The sequence below is a fragment of the Capsicum annuum genome, chromosome 11 (genome assembly GCF_002878395.1).
Source record: "Capsicum annuum cultivar UCD-10X-F1 chromosome 11, UCD10Xv1.1, whole genome shotgun sequence".
Lineage (NCBI taxonomy): Eukaryota > Viridiplantae > Streptophyta > Magnoliopsida > Solanales > Solanaceae > Capsicum > Capsicum annuum.
This window is the reverse complement of record NC_061121.1, coordinates 223,733,844-223,753,971: the sequence shown is the minus strand read 5'-3', so window position 1 is coordinate 223,753,971 and position 20,128 is coordinate 223,733,844. Positions and strand designations below refer to the sequence as shown.

Sequence of the window (20,128 nt, the reverse complement as noted above, 5' to 3'; positions counted from 1 at the left end):
ATGCAAGTATATACATGTTGTATATACTTGCATAGCTTTCAATATCATGCTCATTACATATTATAACCACAATCCATAATATCATAACTTGGGGAATTTTGTGAAGTACATGGGTATTCTACATCTTGTACATGAGTAGGTTTTGCAAGTAAGCATAGCATAATTCCATAAGACTAGTTCATGAGTAATCCAACAGTGTTCACAAGACACATTATCAACATGGATGACATTAAATCATAGAGGCCTATCATAAATCCTTCACTTAGTCACAATTTAGCTATAATGCATGATTTCTAGTCTATTAGGTATTTTATCAAACACCTTACATGCACAACTTATGCATAGGTGTAAATCATACAATTACTCATCATAAATAATCAAACTTACATGTTTTCAACTCATATGATATCATAGATTCATAATAACACATAAAGATTCTATCTTGGCATCATTCAACACATAAACAAGATCAAGAATCCATTCATAACATGAAAACCATAATATATAGTTTTAGAAAAGGGTTCTTGAACTTCATGGACGAAAGGAGTCCATGAATGAACACACGCATACCTGAGAAAGGAAAACTTGATTATTTGCTGGAGAGTTCTTGGATTGGGAAACTTAATTCTTGATTATCTTGGAAAAAGGCCTGAATCTTGTTTTTGAGAGATAAGTTTGATGGAAACCCTAATCTTGTAGTTAAGAGTGTAAGAGAGGGTTTTTAAGATGCTTAACTGAAGAAAAATGGGAAAAATTATGCCTCTTTAGGGTTATAAGTCGTGGAAGGTGAAGGAAAAGACCAAAATACACTAACAAAATAATTTTTCAGTTGCTAAAAAATCATAGATGATGACTTTTGTGATAGGGAGTCACAATTGTGATAAGCTATCACGAATGTCGTCACTTAGGAGTTGGTTTCTACCTAAGGCTGACGACTTTTGTGATAGGGCGTCACAAATATGATAAGCTATCACGAATGTCGTCTCTTAGGAGCTGGTTTCTGCCTAAGTCTGATGACCTTCATGATAGGGCATCACAAATGTGATAAGCTATCATGAATGTTGTCACACTGTTTCCATCCTGACATGCTGGAGTAAAATACGCATAACTCTTTGCTCCGATATTGAATTTAGAAAAAATCGATATCGTTGGAAAGCTAATTTAAAGATATTTCATTTTATATATATTAAACCACCCAGTTCATCATATACAATGAGTTATGGTTGATTGAAGTTGACCCAAGTTTTTACGCTCACTAAAACTTGAAAGATAGGAAAGCTTTCAACTTGTACTTCAGTTAGGGTACCTCTATGATCTAAATTCATACTCAAATAGATTCCAACACTAAATAATTGTTTAACACACTAAATTTATATAGGATTTGAGTCTTTTAAAACATCCAAGCATAGGAATGATGGATTTTTATTCTAGTCCAAAATGTGGGGTATTACAATATCTCCCCCTTAGAAACATTCATCCTCGAATGATACTGGCTGAGATGAGAGAAAAAATAACTTACACAAATATATAGTATGAATGACTGATCATGATTTCATGGCTGACATGACTGAAAACTAAGCATATCATATTGTACATGCATATCTGATGCATGGGTAGCTAATTTATGAATGTAGGACTGAGTGTTTCGATAATCTGAGTTTCTCAAACTGAGAATGCATATCTGATACTGAACTGATAAGTTGAATCCATGCATATTTGATGCATGATTATATGAATGACATGATACGTGAATGCATGACTAAAAGTATTGATAAGCAGACCACACATATCTGATGCGTGAATACATGACTGAACTAAATCACGAACGTGCGACTAAACATGCAATGATAAAGGCACTAAGATTAAACTGAAACATGAGAACATGACTGATTCTACTACGTGACATATGGATTGAACATCATAAACTGAACTGAACCTCTAAATACTTGACTTAAAGCTGAGGTCTAACTTGAAGGTCAACTTATGAGTACCCTCTATTCTAGACTGAATTCATTATGCAAGGAGAAATTGAAAGATCTAAGACATGAGAGCGTTAAGAGAAGGTGGGGTATCTCCCTCTTGGGACACTATGTCCCTCTAAGAATGCTTACCTTACGGAGATACTGGGTGATGCTAGATTATAAATAAACTTTGAGGGTCTAAAACTAATGCATGAGATGGACTGAACTGGCAACTACTAAGAGGTTCTACCTTGAAATAGTTACATTCTCTAAGATTTTTGATAGCATGAATAGATGCAAGGATGAGAAAATAAGCTATACAAATCTAACTGCTCACTGGCACGACATGAATACTGAAAGAAGAGAAACTATTCCTAAAATTTCTCATAGTCTTCTGCACATAAGTGTGATGCACAACACACGCATGTACAACACTCTACTAGATGCGGCTTTCAGACTTCCTAGGACTCTATTGAACCTTAGGCTCTGATACCAAGTTTGTAACGACCTGATTTTCTGAACCGAAATGCTACACGATGCTCATGATGCCGAAGGACCACAAGCCAACCCATGACTGATATCTGTACCTTTAAACTACATAATTTCTCATGAAATGTGGAATACGTAATACTGTAAGGCCTTAAGGTTCAAACTAAACAAAACATACTATGTTATAACATCTGAAATAGGGTATAAACTACCTAAAACAACTAAAATAAACTAAAGTCTAAACATACTATTCTGAAAAGCCTCTACACTGTCTGAATAGGGAGTTGAAGGAACATGTCTCCAACTAACAACAACTACTGAAATAAACTGAAAACTAAAATCATCATGTCCTCGAAAGATAAGTACTTACTTCTAACTCTTACTGTTGAGACTGGAATCTACTGCTGATCTGGAGCTCGTGCCTCTGAACCTATGGTGTAAAATAAAACACCATAGCGCAAATGCATCAGTATGTCTGAATGTACTGATTATAAGAGTGAGGTAGGACAAATACAAATGGTTATATGCATGAACAATGCTGACTAATATGGACGTGAGAATGCATACATGCATACATAACTGTAACTAAACTCGTAGAGATACTGACTACTGAGTCTGAATACTGACAACATGAGTGTACTGATACTAAGATACTTAACAGATGAATGACTAATTCTGACAGTTCAAATTATGAATAATTGGTCTGGTTGACTGTATCTGACAGTCCTGAAGCTGAATACTGATATCATGAATTTTGATAACTGATATGACTGATACATGAGTTTAGAAAACTGATATAACTGTAATGATCGGCCTAACTGATGTAACTGATACTGAGCGACTGTATCTGACAGTCTAAGTTCTGATGGAACTATCTGAGTTCTATTTTATATGGAGTAACTAAATTTGAGATCAGTCCTATCTAGTGGGTGATCTTTAAATGTAATGATTCTGATACTGTTTAACTATAGTTGAGATCAGTCCTGTATAATGGGTGATTTTGAAGTCTATTTATAATGATAAGAATTGATTGTCTCTAACAGTACTGAATCTGTACTACTGAACTGAGTTGACTATATCTGAAAGTCCTAAATCTATAACTGAAACTATGGGATGTGTTCATCTAACTGACATGCCCTAAACTAAGCTGACTGGGGTCCAATCTCTGTCCTGATAGGAAGGGTGTCAGTACCATGCCACCGTAAAGACATTGCTGTGGAGTCAGTTCTAATCTAGCGGGTGACTCCTGGGATCAGTCCTATGCATATAAATGTGCTAACGGGTGACCCCTGAGTATGTCAGTCCTATCTAACGGGTGACATCCCATACCTATGTTTGCAACGTAGTTTTGGAACTTAGGATTTCTTCTAGGGATCTCAGTCTTATTCTAGCGGGTAAGCCCCCATCCCTGAGTTCGCTCGGTACTGAATCCTACTCTCATCTAAAAGACACTGAACTGAATAACTGGGTTAAACTAAATAACTTAACTAAATTGATTTACTGAACTGATACTGATTAACTGAACTGAAAATAGTGATATTGTCTAGCAGAGCTAAAACTGAGTTTACTGGATTCTGATGACAGATGGAATATAATGAGTTCTAAGGACTGATTAACAGAACTGAAGTTACTAAGATTGACTGTGAATACTGAAGTTACAGACTGAGTATTGAGATCACTAAGTATCATGAAAACATGACATGGCTCTAGGCACATAGTTATATTTTTTGGGTACAAGTACCCCCAGGACTCAATGGAAGGAAACTGACACACATGACTGACTTGATCATAAGAGTAGAGTCCATAATCCACAATATCATAAATAAGTGATTTCATACTAAGCATGGTTCTCAATAATCTATTTCATGGAAGGGAATTTCATACAACATGTATATACTTGCATAGCTTTCAATATCATGCTCATTACATATTACAACCACAATTCATAATATCATAACTTGGGAAATTTCATGAAGTACATGGATATTCTACATCCTGTACATGAGTGGGTTTTGCAAGTAAGCATAGCATAATTTCATAAGACTAGTTCATGAGTAATCCAACAGTGTTCACAAGACACATTATCAACATGGATGACATTGAATCATAGAGGCCTATCATGAATCCTTCACTTAGTCACAATTTAGCTATAATGCATGATTTCTAGTCTCTTAGGTATTTTATCAAACACCTTACATGCACAACTTAGGAATAGGTGTAAATCATACAATTACTCATCATAAATAATCAAACTTACATGTTTTCAACTCATATGATATCATAGATTCATAATAACACATAAAGATTCTATCTTGGCATTATTCAACACATAAACATAATCAACAATCCATTCATAACATGAAAACCATAATATATAGTTTTAGAAAAGGGTTCTTGAACTTCATGGACGAAAGGAGTCCATGAATGAACACACGCATACCTTAGAAAGGAAATCTTAATGATTTGCTGGAGAGTTCTTGGATTGGGAAACTTAATTCTTGATTATCTTGGAAAAAGGCATGAATCTTGATTTTGAGAGATGAGTTTGATGGAAACCCTAATCTTGTGGTTAAGATTGTAAGAGAGGGTTTTTAAGATGCTTAACTGAAGAAAAATGGAAAAAGTTATGCCTCTTTAGGGTTATAAGTCATGGAAGGTGAAGGAAAACACCAAAATACCCTTACAAAATAATTTCCTAGTTGCTAAAAAATCATAGCTGACGACCTTCGTGATAGGGCGTCACAATTGTGATAAGCTATCATGAATGTCGTCACTTAGGAGCTGGTTTCTGCCTAAGGCTAACGACCTTCATGATAGGGCATCACAACTGTGATAAGATATCATGAATGTCGTCACTTAGGAGTTGGTTTCTGCCTAAGGCTGACGACCTTCGTGATAGGGCATCACAAATGTGATAAGTTGTCACGAATATCGTCACACTATTTCCAGCCTGACATGCTAAAGTAAAATAGGCATAACTCTTTGCTCTGATATCGGATTTAGGAGAAATCAGTATCGTTGGAAAGCTAATTCAAAGAGATTTAATTTTATATATAGTAAATCACCCATTTTGTCATATACAGCAAGTTATGATCAATTGAAGTTGACCCAAGTTTTGACGCTCACTAAAACTTAAACGATAGGAAAGCTTTCAACTTGTACTTGAGTTAGGGGATCTCTATGTTATAAATTCATGCTCAAATAGATTTCCACACTACATAATTGATTAACACACTAAATTTATATAGGATTTAAGGCTTCTGATATATCCATGCATAGGAATGATGGATTTTTATTCTAGTCTTAAATGTGGGGTATTACATGGTTAGAGTTGTTGAAAGACTATGACATGATCATCCTTTATCATTCGGGTAAAGCCAATGTAGTGGTTGATGCTCTCAGTAAGATGTCTATGGGTAGTGTTGCTCATATGGAGGATGGTAAAAAGATTTTAGTTCAGAAAGTTCATCAGCTTGCTTAACTAAGTGTTCGCTTCATCGATTAAGTAGAAGGTAGTGTATAGGTGCAGAGTAGTTAAGAATTATCCCAGCTTTTCGAGGTAAAGGAAAAGCAAGATAGGGATCCCAGTCTAGTCAAGTTGAATGAATTAGTCAGAGATCAAAAATTAGAGGTCTTCTTCCAAGGGGGAGATGGTGTTTTACGTTGTCAGGATCGGCTATATGTGCCAGGTATAGATGACTTAAGGTAACGAATTCTTGTAGAAGCACATGAAGCGCGCTACTCTATTTATCTAGGGGACATTAAGATGTACCATGATTTATGGGAAATCTATTGATGGAGTGGGATGAATAGAGATATTACAGAGTTTGTGGCTAAGTGTTTAACATATCAGCAAGTTTAGATTGAGCATCAAAAGCCAAGTGAGTCCATGTAGGAGTTCAGTATTCCCACCTGGAAATAGGAAGAAGTGAACACAGACTTGTGATGGGTTTGCCTCGTGCTCGTCCCCAGCATGATTCAGTTTGGTTTATTGTAGACAGGATGACCAAATTAACGTATTTCCTACCAGTCCATACCTTATATTCAGCCGAGGATTACGCCATACTCTATATCAAGGAGTTGGTCAGATTGCACAGTGTTTTATTTTCCATTATCTCATATAGAGGTACCCAGTTTATCTCTTATTTCTAGAATGCATTCTAAAAGGGTTTTGGTACCCGAGTTTACCTCAATATAGCCTTTCATCCTCAGACAGATGGTCAACCAGAAAAGACCATTCAGACTTTAGAAGATATACTATAAGTGTATGAGATAGACTTTAAAGGTAGCTGGGATGACCACTTGCCTTTGATTGAATTCACATATAACAACAGTTATCATTCCAGTATTCAGATGGCTCAATTTAAGGCACTTTATAGAGGGAGGTGTAGATCTCCCATTAGTTGATTTAAAGTGGGTGAGGCTGCAGTGGTATGGCGTGACTTGGTATTTGATACCTTAGAGAAAGTTCAATTAATTAGGGAAAGGCTTAAGACAGCTCAGAGCCGACAGAAATCATACGCAGATATACACAGAAAGGATCTCAAGTTTGAGATTGGTGATTTTACGTATTTGAAAATCTCTCCTATGAAAGGAGTGAAGAGGTTTGGCAAGAAAGGGAAACTCAGTCCTCGATATGTCGGTCCTTACCGAATTCTCAACCGTTGTGGAAAGGTAGCTTACGAGCTTGAGTTGTCTTTAGACTTAGCTTTAGTACATCCAGTGTTCCATGTCTCCTTGCTTAAGAAATGCATAGGTGACCCAGCAGTCGTAGTCCCTATAGAGGGCATAGATATTCAGAATAGCCTCTCTTATAAAGAGACTCCCATCGAAATACTTGATTATAAGTTTTGTAGACTGAGGAACAAAGAAGTACCTCTAGTCAAAGTACTTTGGCGGAATCAGTCCGTTGAGGGAGCTACTTGGGAAGCAGAAGGAGACATGTGGACCAAGTATCCTCATCTCTTCTCCGCAAGCTCAGACTCAGCCCAAGGTAGCAATTTTACTTTGAATTTACTCAGTCTCATGTTCAGATATAGATAGCAACTTGGTATCAATTAATGTTGCATACTCAGTCATGCATTCATGAATCAGTTCAGTCATGTACTCATGCGTTAGACATGCATGTCCAGTATATAAGCCCAGCTTATCAGTAATCCCAGTCATGCATTTATGAATCATGTTCATCTATGTACTTATACATCATATATGAATGTTCAGTATGATAATTTAGTATATCAGTAATTTCAGTCATGAAATCACTCTTCAGTTGTGCATGTCCAGTGTCTAAATCCAGTCTATCAATATTCTCAGTTTAATCAATCTCATTCGAGGATGAATGCTCCCAAGGAGGAGATATTGTAAGACCTCGCAAAATTCTAAGCTTAACTCAATCCATAAAAGCTTGTTAAGGGGTCCCAGACTTAGAAAATTCTAGCTAAGTATTCAGACTTTGTATTACTTTGGCCTTCATAAGTTGGCAACTCTATTTCACAACTCTTATGAACTTAAAGTATCGATCTTTAGATTGATTCATGATTAGGAATGTGATTAGGTGTTCCCGAACGAGTTTTGGATTTTTCGGACCTCATTTGACACATATCTGGGAACATAAAATAGTGTATCAACGCGATCTCGATGTGGCACGTCATCCATCGCATCGATTAATATTTTTTTTGGTTCCCAGTGGAAAATTCTAGTGGACCGATGCAGACTCGACGCGACTTGTTGGCCATCGCATTGATGCCAATGACGCAGTGCATCAATCAGCGCGTCGACAGTTTAATTTTCAGTCATTAAAAGCTGCGTCCTTAGGAATATTTGGGTCTTTTCTCACATCCTTAAGCCCCCAAAAACACGAAATTTAGCCTTCTATTTGCAACATACACTCATTATTTCACAAATTGCTCAAGAACAAAACCCTAGGTGATTGAATTTCAAATTCAAGGCTCGAGATTCCACCGTTAATCTTCAAGAATTTAGCAACCAAGGTATGTGAAGTGTTCATCCAAGGGTTTCTTCCACCCTTGGAGTCCAAGAAACTCTTTTAAACCACAAGTAATTTGATTTCATGATTTCCATGATTGGAATTTATGTGTATTCATGATATTATTTGAATTAGGTTCCTATTTCATGATTTATTACACGTTTTATGTGGAATTGATTATTATGTGTGTAGATTCGTGTGAATCCATGATTAAACCCTTGAAATTATGAAATTGGAATTGAATCATGATGCTCACTTAGCATACCAGTACATTCAAAGCAATAAAGCATACTTTTCTCTTGTGCTATGATGTCTTATATCATAGGTTCAGATGCACGAGCTCCCAATCATTCTTAGCAGTTCAGATCTTCAGCAGTCAAAGTTTAGTGGTGAGTCCTCATAGTTCGAAGACATGATTATTATTTTAGCATTTCAGTTTATTTCAGTACCCAGAGTTAGTTGGGGACTTGTCCCATCAACTCCACATTTCAGACAGTTTAGAGGCTTCTCAGACGAGTATTTTTAGACAGATGTTTTAGTTTTGGTATTGTTATACTGTATTCAGTTTTATTTAAGTATTGAACCTTATGGCATGTTTTTTGCCTAATTTTCACATATTACAGTATTATAATTTAGTTAATACAGAAGGTACCAGTCATTGGTTAGCTTATAGTCCTTCAGAATTATGAGAATCGTGTAGCATTCGGGGTACAGACTCGAGGCATTACAGTTTGAGGCACTATATAGGAGGAGATGCAGATCTCCTATTGGTTGGTTTAAAGTGGGTGAAGCCACAATGGTAGGGTCTGACTTGGTATTTGATACCTTAGAAAAAGTTTAGTTGATCACGAAAAGGCTTAAGACAACTCAGAGCTGACAAAAATCGTATACGGATGACCAAAAAAAGGATCTCGAGTTTAAGATTGGTGAACATGTGTATTTGAAAATCTCTCTTATGAAGGGAGTGAAGAGGTTTGGCAAGAAGGGGAAGCTCATTCCCCAATATGTCGGTCCTTACTAAATTCTCAGCCATATCAGAAAGGTAGCTTACGAGCTTGAGTTTCCTTCGGACTTAGCTTCAGTACATCAAGTGTTTCATGTCTCCTTGCTAAAGAAGTGCATAGGTGATCCAGCAATTATAATTCCTATAGAGGGCATAGATTTTCATAATAGTCTCTATTATGAAGAGGTTCCAGCTGAAATCCTTGATCATCAGGTTCGCAGACTGAGGAACAAAGAAGTTCCTCTAGTCAAAGTTTGTTGGTGAAATCAGTTCGTTGAGGGAGCTACTTGGGAAGTAGAAGCAGATATGTGGACCAATATCCTCACCTCTTATCTACAAATTCAAATTCAACCTAAGGTAACAGTTTTTCCTTGGATTTACTCAATTCCATGTTCAGATTTTCTTTATAAGTTTGATATTATTTCAATTGTATAGCATTCTCATGAAACAGCTCAGTCATGTGACATGTCATTAGAATTCAGTCATGCTTCAATTATGCATGTTCAGTATGAAAACTCAGTATATTAGTAGTTCAGTTATGTAGTCATGCTTCAGTTGTACATGTTCAGTATGTAAACTCAGTCTATCATTATTCTCAGCTTGGTCAGTCTCATTCGAGGACATATATTTCCAATGGGAATATATTATAAGACATCGCAAAATCCTGGCTTAATTCAGTCCCTTAGAGCATGAAAAGAGGTCCTAGACTTAGAAATTTCAACGAAGTGTTTACAATTAGAATTATTTTTAACCTTCATAAGTTGGTGATCTTACTTCATGACCCTTATGACCTTAAAATATTGATCCTTGGATTGAATCATGATCAAGTATGTCAATAGGCAACTTCGGGTGAGTTTTGAATTTTTTGAACCTCGTTTGAACCAAGTTTGGACGACCAAAATAGTGGGTCGACGCGATCTCGACACGCCGCGTTGCCCATCGCATCGACAATTATATTCCTAGCTTCAGAGTGTAAATTCTAGTGAACAAACACAAACTCAACGCGACGCGTCGACACGTCGACCATCGCATCGATGGCATTGACGCAGCGCATTAGTATATGTGTCACTGGGCACGATTTCTGCTCTTTTAAGTCAGCATCCAGAGGGGTATTTGGGTCATTTTCTTAAGTTTTATCAACCCCCAAAACACGAGATTAAGCCTCTCTAAAGGAAAAATCCCTCATTCTTTCTCAAAGTTTCTCAAGAACAAAATCCTAGGGCATTAAATTTCAAGTTCAAGCTTCAAGATCATACCATCAATCTTCACAAATTTACTTACAAAGGTATGTTAGGTGTTCATCCAAGGATTTCCTTCCACCCTTGGAGTTTAAGAACCTCTTTTAAATTACAAATTGATTTATTTCATGAAGAATTTGATTGTATTCATGATTATGATGTTATTTGGGTTTCTAATCCATGATTTAATTCAAGATTCATGTGGAGTAATTAACCTATGTGTAGTGTCATGTGGAATTATGTTAAAACCCCTTTGAAATTGTGAATTGGGATTGTAATCGTGATACTTACATATTTATTATTATTATTATTATGTGCATGAATTATGCTTCCCAAGTGTTTGATAAAGTGTTCATGTGAGTTGAAGGATGAAATCATGACATAGTAGTATGTATGCAAGCTCATGCCATGCGAGTGTTTGATAAAATGCCTCAATGAATGTATCGTGACAAAGTGACTAGTTATCGTGCTTTCAAGATTTGTGCTATTTTTTACTTACAATGCAATCAATTCCTGGGCGTATTCCATACCCAAAATTTAGTTGTTTACTAAGACCTATACAATAGTCTCAGTGATGTCACATACAGTAGTACTCAGTCAGTTACAGAAACTCAGTGTATTTAGTTAGTTAACAAAACTCAGTGAACTCAATCCAGTTTAGTCAGTTAACATGATCACTAACAGTTAATTCAAGCCTAGTACAGTCTAGAAATCAGTTCAGTGTCTATTTAGTTGGGAGTAGGAATCAGCATCGAGCGAACCCAGGGATGGGGGCATTCCTGCCAGTAGAGGGTTTGACCCTTAGTAGCAATCCTTGCGTTACAGAACTATGAGCCAGCGTAGGTTGAGATATCTTACTGCCAGACTATGGTTGATACATCTCATATGATTTTTTCTACCAGCAAGGGTTGATGAAATGTCTTTCTGCTAGAGAGGGTTAACTCATAGCTATTGTTAGTATCCCTTGGCAAAGTACTAAAACCTTTCCAACTGGGGTCACAGGTTGGACTCCAACTTTGCTCGTAATTGGGGTATGTCGGTTAGATGAACACTCTCACAGTTACATTTTTAGTCTTAAACTCAGTATAAAACCTCAGTTCAGTTCTCAGATTTAGGACTGTCAGACACAGTTACCCAGCTCAGTATAGAACTCAGTTTAGTTCCACAGAATCAAAACTGTCAGAAACAGTCTCCCAATTAACAGTAATACAGTTATCAGTGAACTCAGATATTAGTCATTCAGTTATCAAACTCAGTATCCAGTGTTAATATGATCTCAGTTATAGTATACGTAGTTATGTGCATAGTATTTCATAATCAACACTAACAGCAATTTCAGATATACATGTACTCTCATTCAGTTATATTCATGTTACTCAGCCAGTTATTATTCATTCATATGAACCCATGCATATCAGCCTACCTCACTTAGCATACTAGTACATTCCAAGTACTGATACATACCTTTTCTTTTGCGCTATGATGTATTATATCATAGGCTCAGACATACTGGTTCCTGACCGTACTTAGCAGTCCAGACTATTATCAGCAGATTTAGTGATGAGTCCTCATAGTTTGAGGATAGAGTTATCATTTTGTACTTTTAGTTATTCAGTTTATTCAGTAGTCGGAATTAGTTGGGGGCATGTCCCATCAACTCCATATTCAGACAGTTAGAGGCTTTCAGACTAGATTATTTCAGACAGATATTCTATTTTCCTTATCAGTATTCATTATTGGATTTTTAGTTATGAACCTTATGGCAGATTCAGCCTAATTTCTGCATTATTACAAAATTATTATTCAGTGATTTCAGCAGGTACCAGTCATGGGTTATCTTGTAGACCTTTGGGATTATGAGCACCGTATGGTATTTGGGGTACAAACTTGGGGCATTACATAGGTGGAATAGAAGGTATTGTATTGGCGGTCTAATGAAGGATGATAGTTGTGAAAGAAGAGACAGAGGAGTCAGATGGCGGAGCAAAAAAAGAAGACACCATAGTGAAAAAGAAACATAAAGTTGTTCTTGGTTGGTTTTGGGATGGTGAAAGAGTGAGGAGAGAACAAGAAAGAAACGGATATAAGAAGGATAAAGAAATGGATATAAGAAAAGGAAAGAAAGTTGAAACGTAAAGAAAATGGATTTGATGTGTAGCAGTGATAATGATAAAGAGTTACAGTGGTGATGGGATTGTTGTGGCAGCTTTTTTGAAAAAGTTAGACTCTTGGGGTTTTGTCGGTTTAGAAAAATTAAAGGACCAGAAGGGTAAACCTTTTTCTCTTTATGCATTTTAAGATAAACTAATAATCATACCTGAACTCTTGAAAATTATGAACAAAATTGCTTAAGTGTTCCAGCATCACTGTAAAAAATAAATACATGAAAGTTAGGTCACTCAAAATTTTGGAATTAGGACACACAACTAAATGTGCAAGACTAGATTAATCAACAAGAACTCAAGGGCACATCAACTTTTCTAGTCAATCATTAAGGGAGATTTATGCAATCTTAATCATCCCCAAGGCTAACCTATTCTTTTCAAAGTATTCCCTACTTAATTCCTTAGTGAATATATCAGCAATTTGATCTTCAGTAGAACAAAACATGATTGATATAAGACCTTTTTCAATATTATATCTAAGAAAGTGATGTCTAATATCAATATATTTAATTCTTTTATATTGGACAGGATTCTTTGCAATATTATTGGCACTTGTATTGTCACAAAAGATAGGAACACATCCGACATCCACACCAAAATCTATGAGTTGTTGTTTAACCCACACAATTGAGCACAACAAGATCCAGCAGCAACATACTCAACCTCAGCAGTAGATAAAGCTACTAAGTTTTGTTTCTTAGTGGACCAGGTAATTAAACATGATCCAAGAAAGTGTTCCATGCCTGTGTTGCTCTTTTTATCCACCAAATAGCCTGCAGAGTTGGCATCAAAATAAACCACCAAGTTAAAATTACTACCTTTAGGATACCATAAGCCAAGATCACTTGTTTCTTTGAGATATCAAAAGATTCTCTACGCAGATTTCATATGAGATTCTTTAGGATTTGCTTGGAACCTTGCACCTAATCCACACTGAACACAATATCAGGTTTGCTTGATGTGACATAAAGTAAAGATCCTATCATCCATCTATATAGTTTTTTCTCTACGTTAGGACCTGTTTCATCCATATCTAGCTTTATGGCAGTGGCTATTGGCGTACTGATCTCTTTTGTTTTTTCCATGGAAAATCTTTTAAGAAGTTCCTTGACATATTTTTGTTGATGAATCATGGCTCCAGAGGCTGTTTGTTTGATTTGCAATCCTAAGAAAAAATTTAGCTCCCTTATCATACTCATTTCAAATTAGCAGCTCATGAGTTTTACAAAGTCATGTGTTATGTTCATGTTTGTGGATCCAAAGATAATATCATCAACATATACCTGCACAACAGACAAATCTTTTCCACTAGTCTTTAAGAAAAGAGTGTTGTCAATTTTACCTCTAGTATGACCATGCTCCAAAAGGAATTTTGAAAATCTTTCATACCAAGCTCTTGGAGCTTGTTTCAGTCCATACAAGGCCTTGTCAAACTTGTACACATAATCAGAAAACTCTTTACTCTCAAATCCTGATGGTTGTTTGACTTATACCTCTTTTTTGAGAATTCCATTCAAAAATGCACTTTTAACATCCATTTGATAGAGAATGAATTTCATATAAGCAGGAAAATCTACAAGAAGCCTTATTGCTTTAATTCTAGATATAGAAGCAAAGGTCTCATCAAAATCTATGCCTTTTTCTTGATTGTATCCTTGGACCACCAATCTTGCCTTGTTCCTTGTAATGGTTCCATGTTCATCAACCTTGTTTCAATACATCCACTTAGTTCCAATCACTATTCTGTCTCTTGGAGGAGGAACTAAGTGTCACACCTTGCTTCTTTCAAACTGATTTAACTCTTCTTGCATGGTTATAATCTAATCAGCATCAAGAAGTGCCTCATTCACCTTCTTTGGTTTAATTTCTGACAGAAATACTTTGAAAGCACACATGCTCCTCAACCCAAACCTTGTAGTGATCCCATAAGTGAGATCAGTAAGCACATTTTCAATAGGATGGGATCCTTGATACTTGTATCCTTTTAGCACCAATTCTTGTGAGCTACTAGGATTACTAGAATTGTTCTGAGCTAGGGTAGTTGGTGATTCAGTTCCCCCTGTCAGTGTGCCTCCAGAATCAGTTCCCCCTGTCGAGGTGCCTCCATGTTTAGTACCTTTAGTTGATGGACCATGTTGAGCAAGTTGTTCCTCAGAATCATTTCCTTCCTGCAAGTTAATTTTAGTGCAAGATTTATCAAATACTATATGTATTCTTTCTTCAACACAATTTGTTCTGTTGTTTAGAACCCTATATGCCTTACTATGATTTGCATATCCTAGGAATATTCCCTCATCACTCTTTGCATCAAACTTTCCCAATTGATTTTTCCAATTATTATGGACAACCAAACGTTCTAAAATGAAAAATATTTTTCTTCCTTTTAGTAATTCATAGATAGTCTTCTGTAGAATAGGTCTAATCATGCATCTATTTATGATATATGCATTAGTACTAATTACCTTAGCCCAAAGTTTTTTAGCAAGATTTCCTGCAAGCATCATTGTTCTAGCCATATCTTCCAAAGTCCTATTTTTCCTCTCTACTACTCCATATTGTTGAGGTGTTTTAGAGGCAAAGAAATTGTGATCTATACCATTTGCAGAACAGAATTCTCAAAACTTGACATTTTCAAATTCTGTACCATGGTCAGATCTTATGGAAATTAGGGAAGTGCCTAGTTTCTTTTAAATTTTCTTAATGAATATAGTAAAGACATCAAAGGCATCTTCTTTGGAAGCTAGAAAAAATGTATAGATAAATCTGTAATAATAATCAGCAATCACAAAAACATACCTTTTTCCACCTCTTCTTTGAAGTCTTATTGGTCCACACATATTCATATGGATCAGGTCAAGGCACTTGTTTGTGCTGACATGGTTTTTTAATTTGAAAGAAGATTTTACCTGCTTCCCCTTACATAGGCACTGCAAACCTTTTCTTCCTTGAACTTGGTTTCGGGCAGACCCAATACCATATCTTTGAAAGAAAGTTTGTTTAATTATTTCAGACTTACATATCCAAGTCTCCTATGCCAAAAGAGGGGATCATTTTCTATAGAACTCAAATAGGTTAGCTTTGTTCTTAGCATTGTCATTATGTCAACTTTATACACATTCCTGTATCTTCTTGCTGTGGGCACAACCTCCTTAGTATCCATCCTTTTGACTTTAACTCCTGCAGAAGTAAAAACAACTTTGTTACTTTTATCACACACTTGTGATATGCTAAGCAGGTTGTGCTTCAATCCCTCCACAAGGTAGACATCCTCCAATGCCCTTGATTCAGATGTACCAATCTTTCCAACTCTAGTAATAATTCCCCTTTTGCCATCACCAAAAGAAACTCCAACCCCCACTTATTTTGGAGAGTGAAAGGAATTTTTTCTTATCACAAGTCATGTGTCTTGAGCAAGCACTATCCAGGTACCAATTCTTTTTGCTTCCTTTCACTCTTATCTGCAAAAGTAAATCAGGGGTTAGATTTAGGAACCCAGACAAGCTTGGGCCCTTTCTATAAGTAAATGGATGAATCAGATTTCTTCTAGTCCATGCAGGCAACAGGTTACATAACCTATTTCTTTGCACAGATTTGGTTTACCTTTTATTTGTCTGATCTAGTTTATTTGCCAGATTTATACTCCTGGATATGGTTTTTGTAGCAACAGGATATTCAATAGTTGGATGCCCAGAATTTCCACAAATATAGTACAAATCTTGAGTAGTATCAAGGGTTTTGTAAAATCCTAGTCTAAATTTTTCATTGTGACTTGTCTCACTCAGTTTTTGAACAATTCTTGAAGAATTTGTCCACCTGTTTGCTCTTTCAAGATCAAGCTTTAGTTCAGTAATTTGTTAGCTCAATAAGTGTTCTTGTTCCTTGTTTTTACCTTTTTTCCCCTTTTCAATAAGTGTCAGTTTTAGGACTTCAGTTTTGAGTGTAACATTAGCAGAATCAAGTCATACAACCTGTTCCTTAAGAGTGTTGTTTTTTTTTGCAATAGTGTTCTTGCAACCTTCTAAATTAATGAACTCAAATTTGAGGCTTGCAAGACTGTTGAACAACTCATCCCTATCAGAAGTCAATTCTTAGAAATCATCAATTGGAGCACTCATCAAGGACATAATTTTGCTTTAGAAAATAAGTGCAATTTTTCTTTAAGCTCAAGAATACTTACCTCAGAAGTACAATCTTCTTTTTCCAAGTCTGAATCTCCAATAGCCATGAGTGCAATTTCATCTATTTCTTCATTATCCGACTCATCTGAATTAGATCCCCAAGTGGCTACCATAGCATATTCTTCTTTCTCTCTCTTTTTGGCATTTTCTTTCAATTTTTTTCAGCTCTTTCCTTTCTCCATTCTATTTTCCAGACAGGACAGTCTCTGATTTGATGATCAGTCTTACCACACTTGTAGCAACCATTAGGATTGTTATTTGAATGTTTTTTGCTACCTGTTTCCTTTTCTTTTTTGAAAAATTTTCTAAAGTTCTTAGTCATGAAGGCAACTTGTTCTACATCAAGTTCAATTTCTTCATCACTGTCTGATGCCTTCAAAGCCAAGGTTTTCTCAGGAGTTGCCACTTCTTTCTTGATTCTATCAATTTGCATCTCATAAGTCATAAGATTGCCTACCAGTTTTTCCAGTGTCATTTGAGTAAGATCACTTGCCTTCCTAATGGCAGTGACCTTAACATCCCATTTAGACTTAGGAAATACCCTTAACACCTTTTCAACTTGTTCTTCAACAAGAATGTCTTTTACCAAGCAGGTCAATTCATTTGTTAAAGAAGTGAGTCTTGTTATTATTTCATGGAGTGATTCATTTTCCTTCATCTTGGAAGCCTCATATTCAATGAAGAGAAGGGCAATTCTGAACTTTTTTACTTAAGAGGTGCCCTCATGTGCATTGACTAGGGCATCCCAAATTTTCTTAGCAGTGGTACAGTATGACACTCTGTTGTACTCAGCTAGCCCTAGTCCACAAACCAAGATGTTCTTAGCCTTAGCATTTTTCTTTAATACTACCAAGTCGTCAGCAGTAAATTCACTTCTTACTTTCTTGACTTGTTCACCATCAACCAGCTTCATTGAAATAGTAGGGCCATCAGTGATCCTGTCCCACGGCTCATAGTTTTCCCCTTGAATAAATATTTCCATCATGGATTTCCACCAGATGAAGTGAGAATCGTCAAAGAGTGGAGGTCTAGTGGTTGATTGACCTTCACTGTGACCAGTAGGTGGTGCGGAATTCATCATAGTGATATTTTCTTAGGTGCTAATCTTATTTAAGACAACCTCACTCAATACCATTTGTTAGAGTGCGTACTCTACTGATTTAGCTGTTTTACTTTAGTAGTTACCTATTAGTGAAACAAGTAAGCTTACGTAGTTCACTAAGCAGAGTAAATAAAGAGACAATATTTTTACATGAAAAACACCCGGCTCAAAGAGGTGTAAAAAATCATGACCTATACCTCTACAGGATTTAATCCCAACTCCACTAAAACTCTAGAGCCTCAACAATCAACAAATTACAAGATACTTGTAAACTAGGAATTAAACTCTAACTCCTATTCTACAATGACACAAATATTCCCAAGATAAGTGTTCCCAAGTCTTTGAGTTTCCCAACTTGAAGTCACTAATCCTAACTCAGTTTATACTTCAATGAGACTAGAATTAAAGTACATTACAACTCTATAACCAACCTATTACACAAAATCTATGACTCTTTAACTCTAAGTAAAGGAACAAGTTCTACTTATGACTTCTTCAAGCTGTTGAACTAATTTTTTGATTGGTGCTTTTCTTATCATTGTGAAACTCTTTGAAAGTCGTTTCTTCTATTTAAGCCAACTCTAATAAATTCCTTCAGATGATGTAATCTTTTTTCTTCAATAAAACTCTATCAGTTAGTTACACTCCTTGTTGTATTATATCTCCTTGTCTAGGTAGGATTCCTTTATCATCTCAAATTCAAGTATTGTATTTATCTTCATCTTAACTTCTTTTCTGCACGTGATAAATATTGAAAGCATATCTAAATTTACTTACTTATTCACTTCTGACTTCAACCATTATTTTATCATCAACCTTGCTCGTTACTTCTATTTGCTTCACATATGTGGACCAGCATGAATAACATGTTTTATTCATACGTCAATCATCAAAACTTAATTTCTCTAACACTTTCCATCTCCATTCTCATCAAAGTACATAAATACCCTCTCTAACTCACCCTTATTAGTAGCAGCTGGTGTTGTCGTTGTCGTTGTCATTGTCATTGTCGTTGTCTTCTTCTCCTCTTTCTTTTTAGATGAAACATAGTTCATAATCTTGAGAAAAAAGACTCCTTTTCAGCCGTGGAAATAGAAACTAATGCCATACAAAATGCTACTTGATAGTGAGACATAGTGGCTTAGTAGGTTTAGGATTATTCTTAGATATCTTATCCTAGGTTTGGATAGATTTCTTGCATTAGGTCAGGTTATTAAGTATGTTTACTATAGTATTGGTCTTTTTGGTAGTTTTCCTCTAGGTAGTGGGGTTAGGGAGACTTTTGAACTATATATTATATCGAGCGAGGTCCTGTGATGGTTATAGTGTCCCTATCACGGAGAGATCGTTTCAGATTGAGGTTTTTATTTGTTGTTTTTGCTGGATATTGGTGGATCTATTTATGTTCTATTTTGCTCTATGTATACTAATTTTGCATATTCATGATACACGGTTGACTTGTTTAAAAAAAATATTTTTGATTTTAAAGAAAAGGCTTGACAAGACTTTCACTTGTACATTGATTTTTCAAGAGAAAAATAGATCATTTTAGTCCTAGTTTGAGTTTGAAACCTGTTACACTTATGATCACTTTTGGTTTGAATCTGGGCAAGGTATACAATTCGAGCCCCCCATAGGTTCTTATTTTGCGAGTCACCGATACCAGAGGATGAATAGATGGTGGCCTTGTCATTCAACTCTTATTGCATTACATGGTTTCCATTTGCACTCCTCTACTATATCGATTCTTGTAGTTAGTATTATTTATTATTTGTGTCTGTCATGCTTATGGGGGTCGACTCGATTATATTGTTTATTGCTTGTGTCATTCAGGCTTATGAGGTTTTGGCTAGATTGTATTTAGGTTATTGTTTTCATTATTACGTACACTGTTGTTATTACTTGCCTATATCACCCTTGGTTGTTAGATATGCCTATTTAGCCCTACCAGCCTTGTCTAGCTTTATTGTGTTTAGCTTACTTTATACTCTCACTTTATTACTCCT

General features: G+C 36.0%; 1 protein-coding gene across 1 annotated transcript in view; it reads right to left on the bottom strand.

Moving 5' to 3' along the window:
• LOC107847299 (putative calcium-binding protein CML19) overlaps positions 1-19,177 on the bottom strand; it is a 40,393-nt gene extending 21,216 nt beyond the window's left edge. The window contains exon 1 of the mRNA XM_016691481.1: positions 19,035-19,177. Within this exon, the coding sequence (XP_016546967.1) occupies positions 19,035-19,177 (143 nt within the window). The remainder of the gene's footprint in view (positions 1-19,034) is intronic.
• Positions 19,178-20,128: the final 951 nt, after the last annotated feature.